Consider the following 20524-nt stretch of genomic DNA (forward strand, 5'->3'; position numbering starts at 1 on the left):
TACTGAGCAGTTGTGTTTGACTGTTGATTATGTCTCTGTATTAAAAAATTGAACCTCTCACGAGATTTATTGCTATACATGATATTCTGAAGTGAAAATTTTTTCAGTTTGTGTGCTGGGATGTATGATGTTTGTACACATCTTTTATCTATCAAAGATTGTCGTCTGCAATTTTTCCTGTGATATATTCCATCAAAAAGTCTATCTACCCATGTAAAATAATTATATGTGCAAACTAATATTGTGATATTTATTATCGAAAACAAAATATATTTTCAATATTATTTTTACATTGTAGTTAGTGCTTACGATTGCTTTAAAAATATAAAAGAAAATTGCGTTCTTATTAATTTCATATTAGAGAAAAATAATTTATAAAAAATTTGTCATAGAAAATAATTATATGTGCAATAACGAACATTTTTAAAAAATTCATAATAATGAACAAAATTGTTGTACATTTGACATGATATTGTATTGTCCTTGTGGATTAGAACTTGTTGGAGCCTTCGTCTCATAGAACCGACTTAGATGTTAGTGGTGATATACTCCCATTCCGCCAATAATGCACATTTCAATGCTTTCAGCTTAGAGCACTCCTTTGACTTCGCGAAAACTTTGGCGGATAGTATGCCCCGAAGGTCTTCAATGGCTTTGTGGCCATGAGTTATAGCTGGCCACTCCAATAACCGTACATTTCGTGCCTTTAAAAACTCCTTTGTAGGTCCAACAGGGTGATTCGGGGCAATATCCTGCTGCAAAGTCCAATTTTATCCCGACAGTTCTCAAGCAAAATCTATTAAGTTGTTCTCTAAAAACTAAATTTATGTTTCGGCACTCATTTTTGTAGGAACAAAACTTAAAGTAGACTTTCGTCGATGTTAAGTGTTCCCTTTATGACGTGACAGACGCGAATGTTTTATAATTCTCATATAATTATTTTTTATTGGTTTGTAAATTAAAATCGAATGTCTCAACTAACGGGATTAAAAATTAAATCCAATTAAGGTATTACCACTAAGCAAAAAGTGAGAGGACATAAGCAAAATTTAGAAAAAAATTGAAATTGAATACCGTTAGAATTTATTTGAGAATTGTGAAGTTTTCGAGGAGGATCTCTTATGGTATGCGCTGCATTCAGAGCTGGACGAAAGCCTAATTTATGTTTTGTTCCAACAAAAATAAATGCCGAAACATATGTTAAGTTGTTAGAGAACAATTTAATAAATATTGCTGTAGAACTGTACGGATAGAATTGGACTTTCCAGCAGGCTATTGCCCCGAATCACCCTGTTGGACCTACAAAGGAGTTTTTAAAGGCACGAAATGTACGGTTATTGGTGTGGCCAGCTATAACTCATGGCCACAAACCCATTGAAGACCTTCGGGGCATACTATCCGCCAAAGTTTTCGTGAAGTCAAAGGGGTGCTCGAAGCTAAAAGCATTGAAATGTGCATTATTGGCGGAATGGGAGTATATCACCACTAACACCTTAAGAAACCTAGTCGGTTGTATGAGACGAAGGCTCCAACAAGTCCTAATCCACAAGGACAATACAATATCATGTTATATGTACAACAATTTTGTTCATTATTATGAATTTTTTAAAAAATTTTCGTTATTGCACATATAATTATTTTCTATGACACATTTTTTATAAATTATTTTTCTCTAATATGAAATTAATAAGAACGCAATTTTCTTTTATATTTTAAAAGCAATCGTAAGCACTAACTACAATGTAAAAATAATATTGGAAATATATTTTGTTTTCGACGATAAATATCACAATATTAGTTTGCACATATAATTATTTTACGTAGGTACGTAAACGGTTCAATGCATTTCCAAAGAAATTGCCTTATATGTATCAAGGTTAATGATTTCTTGAATATTTCTTTGTCGTTGTCATGTGCTTACGAAAAAAACGCGAAAACAATTTTCTGTTTGAACACATGCAATATTGTACGTACAACGACATCTTTTATTACGCATTAATTTACATATTATATTTTTAAAAATAATTTTTATAGTACACATACTGAAATAATAATAAGATATTAATAGACCTACTTGCAATATTTCAAGTATAAATAAAATGAACAGTGGAAAAATCTATAGGAGTGTGTACGTTGACGTATAAAATTCTTTCAAAAATCTTGAAAAAAATATTACCTATGAAACAAATTTGTGTAAGCTTAAAAAGTTATATTAATAATTGGAGTTATAACAAATTTAGTCCAAACGTCGAAATAATAATAAAGTTAGAAATATATTTCGAATTATGTCGCTGAAATTTTTCATCGTTAAAAGTTGGCATCTCTGTTTTCATTGCTATTCCCAACACATACCTTCACAACCAGTTAACCAATCAGCAAATGCCAATTGGGGGCTCGTCGTCTCAAAGCAGAGATATAAAGCCATACACATGTATGCACACATGCATGTTAAGAACACAAACAAAAACCCCTTATTGGGGTAAATTATTGCGTGTATGTATAAAATATTTGAAATGGTCAATTTTACAGTACCCTACAACGAAATACGTAGTACTAGCAAGTGCATAGGATTTTGGCAAACTCCATCAAAAGAAGCTTGTAATTGTATCTTCATATGATCCGCTATCCTAGCGCGAACTTATTCCATCGAGTTTCCTCAATTAATTATCCCATAGTAGGTCCACAGCTACCCATACCTCCGTTCTGCTTAAAACGGGTCTGACAAATTATAGAAATTATAGACCAGCCACATGTATGGAGATTTGAATTCTGAAGCTCTGGTTGGGATATCCCAAGTTAGTAACACTTTTCTCGAAAATAACTCAGAGAGGAAGACAGCAGAAAGCCAGGAGGTTAGGCTTTCGCCAAGGCCATTAACATTCTGAACAAAGAAAATGAAGAAATGAATGATCTTGACGTCCTTTGGAGGAAGCCGCCGCTGGCTAACTGTCGGACTTCTTGATTTACCTTCGCAGAAACAATGATGCTCCTAAGACTGGGGCCAGATTTGTCGGGCCAAGGCTGTGGGCATTCGGATGTGCTTATAAAGGACTGTCCTTTATGTTCACCTTTGTCTCTCGGGTTTAAGTTGGACTTTGAAGCAAATCTCATCATCAATTGTTTCTTTTACAAATCTCACTCGGTTCTGGGGTAAGTTATTTTACCTTCTTTGTACCTTTCGGGTTTGAGTATGTAACTTCGGATGTGTCTCGGAATGTCCTTTCTGCTACCCGAAGAGGATTGGGAAGATCTCTGAAGCGGTGATTAGTGAACACTCTCTGAAACTAAGACAATTAGCTTTCCCATGACTATTGTGTGGCGTTCAGAGGTTAAGAATTCGGGCGGTCAGCTAATGGAGACAATTATGGGGAGATGATCTGACGTAGAGCTACAAATCTGCTCAACTACTGTACTAAATAACTCCAGTAGATTTGTGGTTACATCCCATCGAAGGTGCGGGGTTAGCGTTCCAATGCACCAGTCTGTTCAACACAGACCTATATCGCTTGAGCCTGGCTCTAATGACTCGGCAGCGGGTTCTTTCGTACCGGATTGACCCGGAACAACACAAAATCATCGTTCCGGCCAGCGGCTGCCACCTCAGTGTACTTACTTAGTTGGCCCATTACAGAACATTTGTTCCATAGACCGAACTAAGAAAAGATCTCCATTCCTCTCTGTTTTTCGCTTGACTTTTTGGAATACCGCGCCTTTCCATTTCTTCATCCACTTGTGTGCTCCATCGAAGCTTAGGCCTGCCGATTCTGCGTGCACCGCCATGTGGCATGTATTCATACGCCTTTTTAGCGGGTTCATCATCGCTCATTCTCATGATATGGCCTAGCCAACGCAATCGTTGCAGCTCGATACGTTTAACTATATGCATGTCTTTGTATAGCTTATATAGCTCGTGGTTCATACGACGTCGATATTCACCGTCAACGGAAATCGGACCGTAGATCTTTCGAAGAATGTTTGTATTTGTTTCGTTTTTCTGTGTTGGGAGCAGCATATCCCGGAATGCCTGCTCCGAATTCTTTTGGTCCGTGCCGGGACGGAGGAAAACCCAGGACCAATATATCTGTGCTCAGTTTGTCACATCCGTATGTTCACCCACATCCAACCTTCGGTGAGATGCAATAGATGTCAGGAGTGGGTGCATCTAAGGGGTTGCTCTGGACTTGTCCACGTGAGTGACTACGACAGGGACTATGTTGCTGCATGCTGCGTGAACAAAGTCCCAAGTGAGTCGTCGTCGGATTACGAAACTCCCTCGTCGTCTGACTACGAAACTCCCCCGCAGTCCCCTCGAAAACAACCGCACATGCAGCCTTTAACACCAGCCGTTGTTGTCCCAATCCCAGAGAATGCATCCTTTTTGCAATTTAATTGCAATGGACTCCGAGGTAAGATCGAGGAAATAGTAGATATCATGAGTCGGAAGAACATCAAGGTCGCTGCGGTGCAAGAAACCAAGCTCAACAAAAACTGTAGCTTACAACATTGTGATGGTTACAATGTGCTAAGGAAAGATTGCACCAGAAGTTGAGGTAGGGGATTAGCTTTCCTATTACACCAGTCTGTCCAATACAGACCTATCTCGCTTGAGCCTGTCTCTAATGACCCATACATGGAATGTATGGGGGTAGCAGTCAGGTGTGGAACTGCCGAGATAGAGTTGCTGAACGTATACATCCCGCCGAGAAATAGCTGTATCTCAGATTACGTGCCTAACATTAGCCCGCCTTTGGAAGGTCATAATCGTCTGGTCCTGGGGGACTTTAATGCGCATCATGAGATGTGGCATTCGGCCCTCGGAAACGTCCAGAGAGGTACAGCGCTGGCTGAGCAGATTGACAGCTCTACGTTTTGCACGGTCAATGAGGACGCCCCTACCAGAATTAGAGGATAGTGTCACAGCTCGCCAGACATAACCATCGTGTCACCTTGTCTGACAAATGACGTTACCTGGCAACCCGTCATTTCCCTTGGATAAGACCATCTTCCCATAATTGTCTCCATTAGCAGACCACCCGATTTCATTACCTCTGAACGCCGCACATTCGTCAATCATAAGAAAGCTGATTGGCCGGGTTTTAGAGAGTTCACCAATCACCGCTTCAGAGAACTGCCCAATCCTTCTGATGTTCGGGTAGCGGAAAGGACGTTCCGAGACATCATCACTGCAGCAGCCGCTCGCCATATCCCTGCTGGTCGAATACCCAAAGTAAGACCAAAGTTCCCAGCAGAGCCGACGGGATTAGCAAATGAGCGTGATGAGCTTCGCCGAACCAACCCCAATGACCCCAGAGTCAGGGAGCTGACACTGGAAGTTAACAGGCTGGTCGCCGAACATAAGCGGAACAAGTGGTTAAATCATCTGAAGAGTTGCAACATTGGAGCTGGTATAGGTGAATTGTGAGCAACGATTAAGGCACTATCGAACCCTGGAAGAAGGGAACATAGGACCTCAATCACGTTTGGCGCCGTTACGTTGACTGACCCGAAGAGGTGCTCAAGTTATTTCAATCGACAGTTTGTCGATCACCCCGAGAGTGACAGGGCGAAGAGAAGAGTATTACGTCGAATCAGATCTCTTCCTGCCGTGGAGGAACCACCACAGTTTACAATGGATGATGTTGCCAATGCCATCAGGAACGCTAAATCATCCAAAGCGTTAGGACCTTATGGAATCTCAATGGTAATGCTGAAGCAGCTGGATGAGCCGGGAGTGGAGTATTTCACTAAAGTTCTCAACTTGTCGCTAGCCACCCTCATTGTTCCCGAAGTCTGGAAAACGGACAGGGTGGTGTCCCGCGGAGAGACAGCCGTGTGATAAAACAGTGATGGTGGCGCTTGACTTATCAAAAGCCTTTGATACAGTCAGGCACTCCACGCTGTTTGAGGACATTGAGCAGACAACCCTCCGGCCAAGCTTGAAACGTTGGATATTCAATTATATGTGTGGACGCCAGTCGTACGTGGAATTCAGGAACAAGAAGTCGAAACCCCGTAGAGTGAAACAGGGAGTTCCCCAAGGTGGGGTGATATCTCCGGAACTGTTAAACCTCTACCTCTCCTGTATTTCGCCCCTCCAGACGGCATCGAGATCGTAACGTATGCGGATGATTGCACGATCCTGGCGTCGGGTACCTATCCTGATGACATCTGTGAGAGACTGAACAACTATTTAACCGATCTTAACACCACATGGACAGCGCAGTTTGGAAGAGAATTGAATGTCGGGTCGACCGTAGCAGAATTTCGGCCACAAACTGCCCCAAAATTTTAGGGGTCTCATTCGACACTACTTTCACATCGTGCGCACACCCCACAGCTATCTGCGACAAGCTAAAAAGTAGGAACAAGGTCCTCAAATCCCTAGCCGGCAGCACTTGGGTTGCAGATAAAGAAACCTTGTTGACCACATATAACGCGATCGGTCGGTCTGTGGTAAGCTATGCGGCGCCAGTCTGGTCCCCGAGATTATGTGATACGAATTAGAAAAAGATTCAAACTTGCCAGAATGCCACCCTGAGAACAGCAACAGGGTGCCTCCTCAAATCTTCAGTGGACCATCTACATGAGGAGGCAAAGATTCTTCCAGTAAAGCAACACAATGAGATGCTTTCGTTATAGTTACCGTGGATGTTACTGTGTGAGCCATCCCAATCACCATCTTGTGGGTATGCCCGGCACATACGGGCAGATCAGGAAGGATATCCATGCTCTAGAGGCAGAGGTCCAACGATACAGGAGCGAACCCCTAGATCAACAAGCGTTTCGAGCAGGTTTAAATAGTATTCACACGGATGCAGTTGCCAAGGCCTTAACCAATTATAGTGTGAATAAAGTCCTCAAAATACATCCCCCATCAATTGCAGCTGAGGAGCGTGAGCTGCCACGATAAACTAGAATAGTTTTGGCTCAACTACGCTCCGGATATTGCAATCGCCTAAATTCTTATTGGGCGGAAATCGACCGCGCCGTGCAAGACATCTGCCCAGTATGTGGCATGGGCCCGCACGACACAAAACACCTTTTCAACTGCCCAGTCAAACCTACTCATCTAACTCCAGTGGATCTGTGGTTACATCCCATCGAAGCAGCCACTTTCCTGGAACTGAAGATAGACCCAGAGCCAGATTGAACAGAAGAACGAACATACAAACATAATAACAGACACTGTTACAACAACAACATGGATACCGTATATCCTATAGAAGGCTCCTAAGGAGACCTTCTACCCTATAGAAGCCTCCTACGGAGACCTTCTATCCTATAGAAGCCTCCTACGGAGACCTTCTATCCTATAGAAGCCTCCTACGGAGACCTTCTATCCTATAGAAGCCTCCTACGGAGACCTTCTATCCTATAGAAGCCTCCTACGGAGACCTTCTATCCTATAGAAGCCTCCTACGGAGACCTTCTATCCTATAGAAGCCTCCTACGGAGACCTTCTATCCTATAGAAACCTCCTACGGAGACCTTCTATCCTATAGAAGCCTCCTACGGAGACCTACTATCCTATAGAAGCCTCCTGCGGAGTCTTTCAATCCTCCTACGGAGAACTTCTATCCTATAGAAGCCTCCTACGGAGACCTTCTATCCTATAGGAGCCTCCTGCGGAGTCTTTCAATCCTATAGAAGCCTCCTACGGAGACGTTCTATCCTATTATATAGAAGCCTCCTACGGAGATGTTTTAAACTATAGAAGCCTGCTACGGAGACCTTGTATCCTATAGAAGCCTCCTGCGGAGTCTTTCAATCCTATGGAAGCGTCCTGCGGAGTCTTTCAATCCTATAGAAGCCTCCTGCGAAGATCTTCTATTATATAGAAGCCTCCTGCGGAGACCTTCTATTATATAGAAGCCTCCTGCGGAGACCTATTATATAGAAGCCTCCTGCGGAGACCTTCTATTATATAGAAGCCTCCTGCGCAGACCTTCTATTATATAGAAGCCTCCTGTGGAGACCTTCTATCGTATAGAAGCCTCCTACGGAGATGTTTTAAACTATAGAAGCCTCCTACGGAGACCTTCTATCCTATAGAAGCATCCTACGGAGACCGTCTATATTATAGGAGCCTGTTATGGAGACTTCTATTTTATAGAAGCCCCCTGCGGAGACCTTCTATCCTATAGAAGCCTCCTGCGGAGATCTTCTATCCTATAGAAGCCTCCGGCGGAGACCCTCTATCCTATCGAAACCTCCTGCGGAGACCTTCTATTCTGTAGAAGCCCTAGGTATACGCTCATTTCGTTTAAAGTTAGTTCAGGCGCACCGTGAAGTCGGACAAAATTTTGGTCCGTGAAATGTAACATTCCAATTTCCTACCAAGAACGTCTTTTAGCTGATATCCGAATAAGTGACATTTAATCCAATACAATTATCCTTTAGAAGTCTCCTATGGTTATAAGGTGGTGGAGCAAATTCCGATTTCCGGTAATTTCATCATTTTGTTCATTGTAAACCACTGTTTCTGTTTCAAACAGGTGATGAAAGAAACATAAATTCCGATAGAAGCCAAAAATAAGAAAAACACTTTTCGCCCAAATCTCATGAACCCAGATGTTGGCAATCGTTAACATCGCGTGTGCGATAAAATTAAATGTAACAGAAGAGGTTGGTTGATGGCGTTAATCGGCAGAATTCTATTTCTAGAGATTATCAACGACTGGTACACACCCTCCGATTAGGGCCGATGTGGGGGATTTCCTAGACAATGAAAAAACCTGTTTTGATTTCAATAAAATGCAAATTAAAATAATTACATAAACAATTACAAACAAACGCTGCAATTGCTGCTCAGGATACTGACGTTGCTGAGGATGATAATCGTCTTTAGTTTTAATCTCGTTTATTTTATTTTTAAATTAATTAAAGCGTTTTGTTGTCTTCAACGTTTTTTTGTTTTGTTCGACATCTACGTCTATGGCTGTGACGTTCTATTCCAATATCAGTTGTTGGAGGGGGGTTTCTCGATGTAGCTGTTGTTGTTATTATTGGTAATATCACTTGGTAATACTCTTCTTTTTGACATTCTCAGACAGGTCTTGTTGTTGCTGTTTTTATTGTTGGCATTTTATGACCATAGTTATTTAGACCTGAGAAATATAGACTAAAAAGGTATTTTCTGCTGCTGCTTTCTGACGTTGCCGTTTTGTCTTCTTCTTTGGCAATGTTGTTATGGCGTTTGTTGTTGTTGCTGCTGTTTGTTTTACGTTCTGTTGCGATTTCATTTCAAACGCTATTCTGCAATGAATGATCACTGATCGCAATTTAAGTTCAGTTGCCTTCAACTCGTTGCCGGGTAAACTTGAACCCATCGAAAACACGCTAACAACAAACAGCAGCAAAAAACAAAATTGCAAAAAGCCAAAATAACAGCAAGTGTAGCGGGTGTTTAAATATTAAAAAAACAAAACAAAAATATATAATTTTTTGTCTCAATTTCTTTTGTGCTTAATTTTTATTGCTTTTAATTAAATTTAAAAAAATGGGTAAGTTTTGACTAAATGTAAAAACGTGCGGGTAAAAAGTCGTTCTTTTAAAGAAAGACGTGCATTAAAGTGTTAGTGACCCTGAAATAATCGTTAAAAAATATTTGAAATTTCTTACTCAAATTTAAAATTGAGATGTGTGTGATTTTACGTTTTTGTGCAAAGATCGAACTGGTTTTGAAATATGCTATAAAAATAACTTTAAAAAATAAAAATAATAATTTAAATAAATTTTCAACTCGTGCCAAAGTAAATGCACTTTTTTGGGAAATGAAAATACCTACACACGTTGAAAAAAATAGCAAGTAAACAAGAATCAGAGATATGCCGACAGAGATATGCCCTCAGCCTGTGTGAATTGAAACGTTCATATATTGACAATATCGCAATAAATACCGGATACGCAACCGAAATCCTTTTCCCCAATAATTTTGTATTAAGGTGTTTTTTAAATTTTGTGGCCCTTTTAGACGTATGAACTTGCCGACAAAAAATATATTTTGATTAAAGTTCAAAAGTGTTGGGCAGGGGGTGCCTGAAGTAATGTATCGGAATAGTTCATTTTGGAAGTGGATCTTATTTTGGGAGTCATTTCTTTTCGATAGGTAGCGCGGCTTCCGTCATGACTTAAAGGTTTTGGACCACTATGTCAGGAAGCATGGATTTGCGCAAGCAAAACATAATATCACTAAACAGCTGTAGCTTCTGTAAAAATTTCAAAATGATTCTGGAGGTACCGGAAAGAGTGGATGGCCCTTATTCGAACTTAAACTAAGTTTGGGCAAAATATTACGAAGACCAAAGTTTGGACCGAATCGTTGAAGAGACGTTCGAGACTTTTTGTTGCAGCCATTTTCTCAGAAAGTTGGACTTGCCCCTGAAAAAATTGTACCGTTATAATGAGGATTCGAGAGCAGCTCATAAACTGCACTTTTGCGAAATTTTGAGTGGGTGGCAGCCGAAGGAGTTGACATATCGTCGGTGTCATGCTTAAGTGTTCCATACGCCTTTTTCCCGTTTTGAGATAATCGCATTTTAATGTTTGCGTCACAACTGCTTGCAGCTGACTGAAGAAATTATTTATATTATTGACAAGATTTATTAGAACATCTTTTCCAAAAGTTAGAGAAATATTTATGGGAATAAAATAGTGGTAGAGATTTTGTTTAAAAAAATAATTTTTGTCGAATTGTTCCATATCCACACTTCTGACAAATGCAAAATATTGTAAATCACATGAAACAAAGTGACAAATACACTTTCCCATCTTTGTCTCAATAAATTCAAACCTTCTAAATCGAAAATTAAAGTTCTGATTTTTTGGAATATATTTTTATACCCTCAGCCTTTAGGCTAGAAAGGGTATATACACTTTCATACGGGCCTCATCGAAATAATGGTTTCAGACCCCAAGTATGTTTGGACGAAATGTGTTTCAGACAATTTGGAGTTGATTTAGCAATGTCCGTCCGTCTGTCTGCCTGTCTGGCTGGTGCGCATTATAACTCTCGAACGGATGAACCGATTCAGTTCAAATCTTCGCTTTCGTAATATTTTGTCCAAATTTAGTTTAAGTTCGAAGATGAGCTATATCGGTCCACTTCTTCCGGTACCTCCCCACAAAATTTCCAAAATGTTCGGAAAATTTGTGGGCACGATAACTCTTGAAGGGAGTAGCCGATTTGGTCCATACTTTGCACATCGTGAAATTTCTACCAGACTTATATGATGTGCCAATATGGACTCAATCGGCCCACTCCTTCGGGTACCTCCCACACAAAATTTCGGATAAGTTCAGTTTAGGACCCGCTCTCGAATCGCTTTGGTTTTTGTTGCAACAACTTGTATTCACTTCCCCCCATACGACGGTACAAGTTTCATCAAGGGCAAGTCCATACTTCCTGAGTAAATTACCCGAAAGGTGGAAAAAGCCCCTATGACACCTTGTGTGGTGGTTGGAGCCCAAGATAACTCTCGAACGGATCTGTCGATTCGGTCCAAAATTTGGCCTTTGTAATATTTTATCAAAACATAGTTTAAATTGGAAGATGGGCTATATCGGCCCACTCCTTCAGGTACCTCCCCCACAAAACTTCAAAAATGTTCGCAAAAATTTTGCGCACGATAACTCTTGAAGTGAGCGACCGGTGTAATCCATACTTTACACATCCTAATATATCAACCAGATATAGATCAGGTTCGAATATGGACTATATTTGTCTACTCCTTCTGGTACCTCTCACACAAAATTTCGGATAAGTTCACTTTAAGACCTACACTCGAATCACTTTGATTTTTGTTGAAGCGATTTGCATTCGCTACCTCCATTACGACGGTAAAAGTTTTTTCAGGGGCAATTCCATATTTCTTGGGAAAACAGCCCGAAAGGTGTAGAAAACCCCTATGTCACCATATGTGGCGATCGGAGAGCACGATAACTCTCGAACTGTTCAACCAATTTGGTCCAACATTTGGTCTTCGTCATATTATATCCAAACTTAGTTTCATGGGCAATACCGGTCCACAACATTCGGTACTTCTCCCCAATATTTAAAAAAATGTCACTAAAATACTAGGACGATATCACTTGAATGGGGCAACCAATGTGGTCCAAACTTTGGATCTCCTAATATTTTATCAAAATTTAGTTTAACTTCTTAAATAGCCCATATCGGTCCTCCCTAAGGGTACCTGCCCTACAAAAGTTCAACATTTGTGTCTTAGTGCAGTTAATTCCTAATCCACATTTTTATCGGCAAGTTCAAATGTCTAAAAAGGGCCACAAAATTCTGAAGAGACCTTAAATACATTCGATCAGTCCGGAGGTGAAAGTTTCGCTTCACATTGGCTGAGGGTATATATCTGTCGGCAAAGCCGACTGACACTTTTTTACTTGTTAAATTCGTAAGTTATTAAAATATTAATTTCATACCTGAAATTAACTTAAGCTTTCGGGCAGATATTTCGGAAACTAGAACAGATAGGAAAAAGCCGACCAAAAATTCAGAAAGAGCATACGCGAAAAACCTTGTTACCACCTATATCTCAAAAGGTCCAAAATGGCGTATGGAACATTTAAGCATTACACCGACGATATGTATGTATATAGTCCATGTTGGAACCTCCTCTATGTCTGGTAGAAATATTCAGATATTACTATGTGCAAAGAATGGACCAAATCGTTCATTGCCTTCGAGAGTTATCTAGGGCACCATTTTAGCGAAAATTTTTTAACTTTTGGGCGGGAGGTGCCTGAAGGCGTGAACAGATATGGTTCATCTTCGAACTTAAACTAAGATTGTACAGAATATTTATTACGAAGCCCACATTTTAGCCTGAATCTGCTGACTCGTACTCCATAGGGGTTTTTTAAGCTTTCGCGACATTTTCTCAGGCCCAATGGACTTGCCGCTAAAAAAACTTGTACCGTCGTAATGGGGTCAGCGAATACAGGTTGCCGCAACAAAAATCAAAGCGAACAGCTTTTAAACAGCACTTTTCAGATATTTTGTGTGGGAGGTACCAGAAGGGGAGGCACCATATTCGAAGCTGATCTATGTCTCGCAGAAATATTACGATGTGTAAAGTATGGGCCAATTGGGAAACTTCATTTAAGAGTTATGGGAAGGGGAATACCTTTTTACAGATAGAAGACCTTTAACAGGTCATCTGCAGATAGAAGACATTTAACAGGTCTTCAACAGGTCTTTTTTAAACGGAGGTCCTTCAAAATATCTTCTACAGATGGAAGACCTTAAATAGATCTTCTACATATGACACACCTTCAACAAGTGTTTTAACAGAGAAAATCTTTAACAGGTCATCTGGTGATAGAAGATCTTCAACAGGTATTCTGCAGGCAAAATATCTTTAACAGGTCTTCTAAAGATAGAAGATCTTCTACAGGTTTTCTACAGATAAAAGTCCTTTAACATACTTTCTAGAGATCGAAGACCCTTAACAGGTCTTCCACGGATAGAATACCTTTGACATGTCTTCTATAGACAGAAGACCTTTAAGCAGGTCTCCAACGGATAGAAAATCTTTAACGGGTATTCTGCAGGCAGAATACCTTTAACAGGTCTTCTGTAGCTAAAAGACCCACAACAAGTCATCTGCAGATTAAATACCTTTAAAAGGTCTTCTGCAGATGGAAGACCTTTAAAAGGTCTTCTACAGATGGAAGACCTTTAAAAGGTCTTCTGCAGATGATATAAGACCATTAAAAGGTCTTTTACAGATCGAAGACCTTTAACGTGTCTTCCAAATATAGAATACCATTAACAGGTCTTTTACGGATAGAAGACCTTTAACAGGTTTTCTACATGTAGAAGACCTTTGAAACGTCATTTGTTGATTGGAGATCTTCTACAGATAGAAGACATTTAACAAGTCTTTTACAGATAAAATACCTTTAACAGGTTTTCTACAGCGGGAAGATCTTTCCACAGATAGAAACCCTTTAGCAGGTCTACTGCAGATAGAAGTCTTTTAACAGGCCTTCTACAGATAAAAGACCTTATGTACAGATAGACGATTTTTAACAGGTGTTTTTAGGGTTTTGGGTTTTCCCGGTTTTTATCATTCCCGGGAAACGGGAATCATAAAATCACCATTCCCGGGAATCCGGGATTTCCCGGGAAATTTTAAAATACGAGAGTGCATCAATATTTCCGTGATTTTATACAATATTTTCAGAGAGTTGCGGGCTCAAAAATGATAACACGTTTTCGCTTTATCGATTAAAAACGAAAAAATATGGAAAAATTAACCATGTTGCCCAGATTTTGCTCACACTGAAAATTTCCATTATTCAAAGCTAAGGAAATCGCTCGATGGAAAGTGATTTGGCTTAAACAATGAAGTTATTGATCAGAAATTCCAATTTTATGGACCTCGAAAATCGTATTTGTCATTCTTATTTTTAAGATTGCTTGAAAGAAGGTATCAGTCAGCTGCGCCGACAGAGCCTCGAACCTAAAGAAAAGGAGCAAATACAATACTTCTGACTTTTCTAGGGGCTTCTAGAGTTTTTGAGCCAACTTCTTAGGAAGTGTGAATATGCCCCGAAAATATTTGTACCGTTTTAACTAGGGCCGCACACAAAACATGTTGTCAAACATTTTAACGGAGACGGTGAGAGATTTCTCCCTTCGACGGTTTTGTGTTGGAGGTTCCCGAAGGGTTGGACCGATATAGTCCATATTCCAACCTGATACATGACTAGATGAAATAATACGATGTGCAAAGTTGTTGCCGTCAAGGTTTCTTGGAGCTTTTAAGACATTATCTCAGGAACTAAGGACTTGCCCCCAACAAAATTTGTACGGTCGTAAAGGGAGCCGTAAAGACAAACTGCTGACAAAATGTTAAATCGATCTGAGAGAAGCTCTTAAACTTCACTTTTTCCGTATTTTGTGTGGAACCCGTTCTATGCCTGGAACTAATATTATGCAAAATTATGACCGATTCGGTAACTCCCTTCGAGAGTTGTCGTGCGCACCATATTTTTGACATGATTGGTGGCTTCGTTCGAGAGTTATCGTTTGCACCAGCAAGCCAGCAAGCCAGCCGGACCCTCTCTAGCCCAATGACTGCGGGTATAAAACTGGGGCTTTAAAATAGAAAATATTCTTTCGCACTTAAACGGAACAGAATAAAAATAACTTATTACTTTTTCCCCTGAAAACACTTTTGTAGTTTATTGATAATTTATTGATTCTGTAAAATCTAATCGAATTCTGATTCTATGGTTTAAAAGTGAGTTTATTCATTCATTCAATATTAGTTGTGATAAATGTCAAAATATATTTCCCGATTTCCCAGGAAATATGATTTTGTTTCCCGGGAAAATCCCGTAACCAAAAAAACCGAGAATTCCCGGGAATTCCCGGTGCGGGATTTCCCTACCCAAAACCCTAATTGAAACACATTGAAATGTATGCTCACTTGCTGTCAGTAAGCGCTCACTGGCTATCTCAAACATATAACCCATTTATAAATGGTGGTGGTTTATTGAAAGGCATAGAAAAAATAAATTAAAAAATTGAGATATGTTGCAAACATATATTTGTTTGGACACAAACAAATTATTATGGATCCAAACATATATTTGTTTGCAATCAGTCCCAAACAAATATTTGTTTGGATCCAAACATATTTCTAACATATATAATTCTGCGTGTACAGATGAAAGACCTTAAGAGGTATTTTTCACATGGAAGGTCTTTACCAGGTCTTCTACAGATAAAATACCTTCAACAGATCTTCTGCAGACAGAAGACCTTCAGGAGGTCTTCTGTAGCAAGGAGACCTTCTAAAGACACAATACCTTCAACAGATCGTTCTCAGATAGAAGACTTTTAACATAACTTTTTTGGATAGAAGACCTTCTTTAGATAGATCTTCTAGAGATAGAAGACCTCTAATAGGTCTTCTACAGATGGAAGACCTATAACAGGTCTTCTACGAATAGAATACCTTTAACAGGTCTTGTACAGATAGAGGACCTTTGACAGGTCTTATAAAAATAGAAGACATTTTGCAGGTATTTTACATATAGAAGACTTTTAACAGGTCTTATTTAGATATAAGACCTTCAAATGGACATCTATCTTGTCATTCAGCAGGTCTTCTGCAGATAGAAGGCATATAAGAGGTCTTCTGCAGATAGGAGACCTTTATAAAGTCTTCTACATATGCAAGACCTTTAACATGTCTTCTATTAGCAGAAAAGCTACAACAGATCATCTACTGATCGAAGACCTTCAACAGGTCCTCTACAGATAGAATACCTTCAACAGATCGTCTTCAGATGGAGGACTTTTAACAAACCTTTTTTTTTTGATAGAAGACCTTCTTTAGATAGATGCACTTCGATTGGTGTTCTATAGAGAAAAAATCATTAGTAACATTTAACAGGTTTTCCGCATATAGTTTAGCCTTTAATAGGTCTGCTGTAGATAAAAGAGACCGGTTAATGATCTTCTGTCTATGGAAAACCTGTAAATGATAGAGTATCTATAGAAAAATCTGTTAAAGGTCTTCCATTTATAGAAGACATTAAAATAGAACACATTTAAAATGGCTTCGAGACCTTTCACAATAAATATCTTTAATAGTGCCGTCTATAAATTACTCCACATTATTATTATAGTACTACTTATCTCGGAAAATAATATATCCAATTTCCATAAAATAAACAATACTTTCTAGAACAGTTTTTCGGCGGCACGCTTATTTTGTGCAATTATAAAATCTATCTTGCCAAACCCCTATGCCAAACACACCACCAAACAACCAACCCTCTGCTATAAAAACAAAATTCCCTCCTCCCTATCTTTCCAAACAATCATAAATTCTTTATCCATTGCGCCCGCTCCACTTGCAAATTTCTTTATAAGACATCATTTATGTTGTTGATATGTGTGGTGGGGTTTATCATTGCCGCGAGGATGAATGGCGTTCCACTTTATGGTGAAAGGTGTGGTTGGCTGGTGGTGACAATCAATTATCGATAGGCCGTCTGATGTTTCAAGTATAGGAATTGCCGACGTCGTTGGCAGTTAAAGACAGGTACTTGTGGTACCATATCAATAACCAAACAATCTCTCTCTTCCCCTCCCTACCGAGCCACACATTTGCAATTTTATTGTTATTAGGTTATGGCATATTTACCGCTTTATCTTTATATGACACATAATTTCAGCTATCAATATACAAAATGTTCTTGTTGTTGTTGTTGATATTTTTCTAAAGTTTAATAAATGTCGTAAATGTTAAACGACAACAGGAACAGCAACAACAACAACAACTGCAAACCACCATGTTTGTTGTTAGATTGTCTCAGCTGCAAACTACACGCTTGATATGGTTTTTTTTTCAAGCTATTAACTTGTGTAAATTGATCAATTATTGGCGTTATAGATTCAATGTGGTCAATAGCCTCTGTAAATCAAGAAGACAGGGAAAAGGAGTGTGAAACGGATGGGGCTTCTGTTACTATCATCATCTGATATGTGAAATGCAATTGTTTTATTATTGCATTTACATACATATGTATGCATGCATATGCATTTTATTTGCTCTCTACATTTTATTTTTTGTTTGTCTGTTTTTCTCCAAAGCTATTCAAACATGTAATTTAATAGAATTGTTTGTTTGATTTATTAGCCGTTGCTATCAAAACAGAAAATTTTATAGTCGCGTGGCTTAAGTAATTTTCATATTTAGCGATTTCATTGAAGGTTGGTATTTTTTTTATAAAGCTGTCGCTAGTTTATCTGTTAAATGTATATATTATAATAGAAAATGATTAGTTAGGTCTTCAGTAACTAGATAGCTGTAATACTTATGTTCGTAAATCTATATCATAAGCAAGACTTTTTGTAGACTTCACTAGATTGACTACCGTTTAGAGGTCTTCTATGATTTTATTGAAAATAAATTAGATGCCCCGTATCGCGTCGTTTGTTTTTATACCCTCCACCATAATATGGAGGGTATAATTAAATTTGTCATTCCCTTTGTAACACATCGAAATATTCGTCGGAGACCCTATAAAGTTATTGATCAGCATAAAATTCTATGTCGATTTAACCATGTCCGTCTGTCTGTTGAAATCAAGATACAGCTCGCAATTTTAAAGATAGAGAGCCAATATTTGGTACAGAAGTTTTTATTACTTGCAGGATGGTTGGTATTGAAAATGGGATATATCGGTCCACGTTTTGATATAGCCCCCATAGAACGGTACCTCCCGATATTCGGTATTTTGAAGGTTTTAGCTTTATTATCCCATCAAAATGGTTGAAATTTGTTATTTAGTTATCGTTGGCTGTATAGAACTTTCCACCTGAAATTTGTTGGTATAGGTTCACGTCTTCATATAGCCCCCATAGAACGGTACCTCCCGATATTCGGTATTTTGAAGGTTTTAGCTTTATTATCGTTGGGTGTATAGAACTTTCCACCTGAAATTTGTTGGTATAGATTCACGTCTTCGTATAGCCCCCATAGAACGGTACCTCCCGATATTCGGTATTTTGAAGGTTTTAGCTTTATTATCCCATCAAAATGGTTGAAATTTGGTAATTAGTCTTCGTTGAGGATATAAAACGTTCTACCTAAAATTCGTTGGTATAGGTCCACGCCTTAATATAGTCTCCATAGAACGGTACCTCCCGATATTCGGTGTTTTGAAGGTTTTAGCTTCATTATCCCACAAAAATGGCTGAAATTTGATATTTAGTTATCGTTGGGTGTATAAAACTTTCCACCTGAAATTTGTTGGTACAGGTTCACGTCTTCATATAGCCCCCATAGAACGGTACCTCCCGATATTCGGTATTTTGAAGGTTTTAGCTTCTGTATCCCACCAAAATGGTTGAAACTTCGTAATTCGTCTTCGTTGAGGATATAAAACGTTCCACCTGAAATTTGTTGGTATAGGTCTACGCCTTCATATAGCCCTCATAGAACAAAACCTCCCGTTATTCGGTATTTTGAAGGTTTTAGCTTCATTATCCCACCAAACTGGTTGAAATTTGGTAATTAGGCGGAGCTAAGTACTTTCGTAGATGAAAGGAAACTAATTATTCCATTCTCTTTCAAATTAATTTTGGTGGAGGGTATAAAAAGTGCGGTCCGGCCGAACTTAACGTTTACTTACTTGTTGTTAGTTCTAATTTTTGATCGACCTTCGAAATTTGCTATAAATTTTTTCAAGATTATCATCTTTAAATTTAGATTTTTTAATAAAATTTTGTATTTTTTGACGTTGGAGGCGTATTTTTTTCTCATTAAAAAGAATCATACCCCACCCATGATCCAACCGTTTAAAAAATAATGACTTGTTTCAAAGATAATAAAAAAAAACAAGTAAGAAAGTATCAGTCAACTGTGCTAATCCTCAGCCGCTAAAAAAACCGAACCAAAATTAACACAATAGTAATTATGCCGTATATAAAATATATTGATTTTGTATCAAGTGTTTGCTTTGAAATCTGTAGGTACCGTAATGCGGGGCTATACCAAATCAGTGACATATACAAAACATTTTTTATTAACCAAACTTCTTCATAAAGGACTCGAAATATTAAATTAGTTTTAGAGTTATCTTGCACTATAGCCATTTGGTATGTGCCGGCAGGGCTTTGGAGCTTTTGGACCATTATCTCAGGAAGTAATGATTTACTCCTGGAAAAATTGTTGATCGGTCGAAAATTTGGCCTTCGTAATATTTTATCCAAACTTAGTTTAAGTTTAAAGATGGGCAAGATACCTACCTTCCGCTAAAATGGTCCAAACTTTGGATCTGCTAATATTTTGTCTAAATGTTGTTTAACTTCGAATATATATTGGTCGACTCCTTAGGGTATCTCCCCCACAAAAGTTCAGCATTTCTGTTTAAGTGCAGTTTAGGGCCTTTCGAAGTTCATTTGGATCTCCTATCTGTACAGGACCTATTATACTTCTATCTACAAAAGGACTGAATAGATGACTATCTGTAGAAGACCTGTTAAAGGTGTTCTATTCATAGAAGACCTGTTTGTAGGTCTTCCATCTATAGAAGACTGTTAACGTTCTTCTATCTGTAGAAAACCTATTAAAGGTTTTCTATCTGTAAACGAGTGGTTAAAGGTCTTCTATCTAGACGACCTGTCTGTAGAAGATCTTTTAAAGGTCTTTCATCTGTAGAAGACCTGTTAAAGGTCTTTTATCTGTAAAAGACTTGTTAAAGGTCTTCATCTGTAGAATACCTATTAAAGATCTTCTATCTACAGATGACCTGTTTAAGGTATTCGATATGTAAAAGACCTTTTTAAGGTCTTTCATCTGTAAAATACCAGTTGATGGTCTCCTGTCTGTAGATCTGTAGAAGATCTACTATCTGTAGAAGACCAGCTAAAGGTCTACTATCTGTAGAAATCCTGTTGAAGATCTTCTATCTACAGGTGACCTGTTAAAGGTTTTCTATCAGTAGAAGACCTTTTCAAGATCTACTATCTACAGATGACCTG

General features: G+C 38.8%; 1 protein-coding gene across 2 annotated transcripts in view; it reads left to right on the plus strand.

Moving 5' to 3' along the window:
• The window catches only part of Gk2 (Glycerol kinase 2), a 64508-nt gene that overhangs the window by 8215 nt on the left and 35769 nt on the right, over positions 1-20524 (plus strand). The window contains exon 1 of one of the 2 annotated variants that reach the window (XM_073980792.1): positions 9291-9503. The exons of the other annotated variant lie outside the window; for it this stretch is intronic. Within the exon in view, the coding sequence (XP_073836893.1) occupies positions 9500-9503 (4 nt within the window). The 5' untranslated portion in view covers positions 9291-9499. Of the gene's footprint in view, positions 1-9290; positions 9504-20524 lie in introns of those variants that run through there. 2 annotated transcript variants of the gene reach the window in all.

This window comes from Musca autumnalis, unplaced genomic scaffold, assembly GCF_047663935.1.
Source record: "Musca autumnalis isolate F117 unplaced genomic scaffold, ASM4766393v1 scaffold_4, whole genome shotgun sequence".
NCBI lineage: Eukaryota > Metazoa > Arthropoda > Insecta > Diptera > Muscidae > Musca > Musca autumnalis.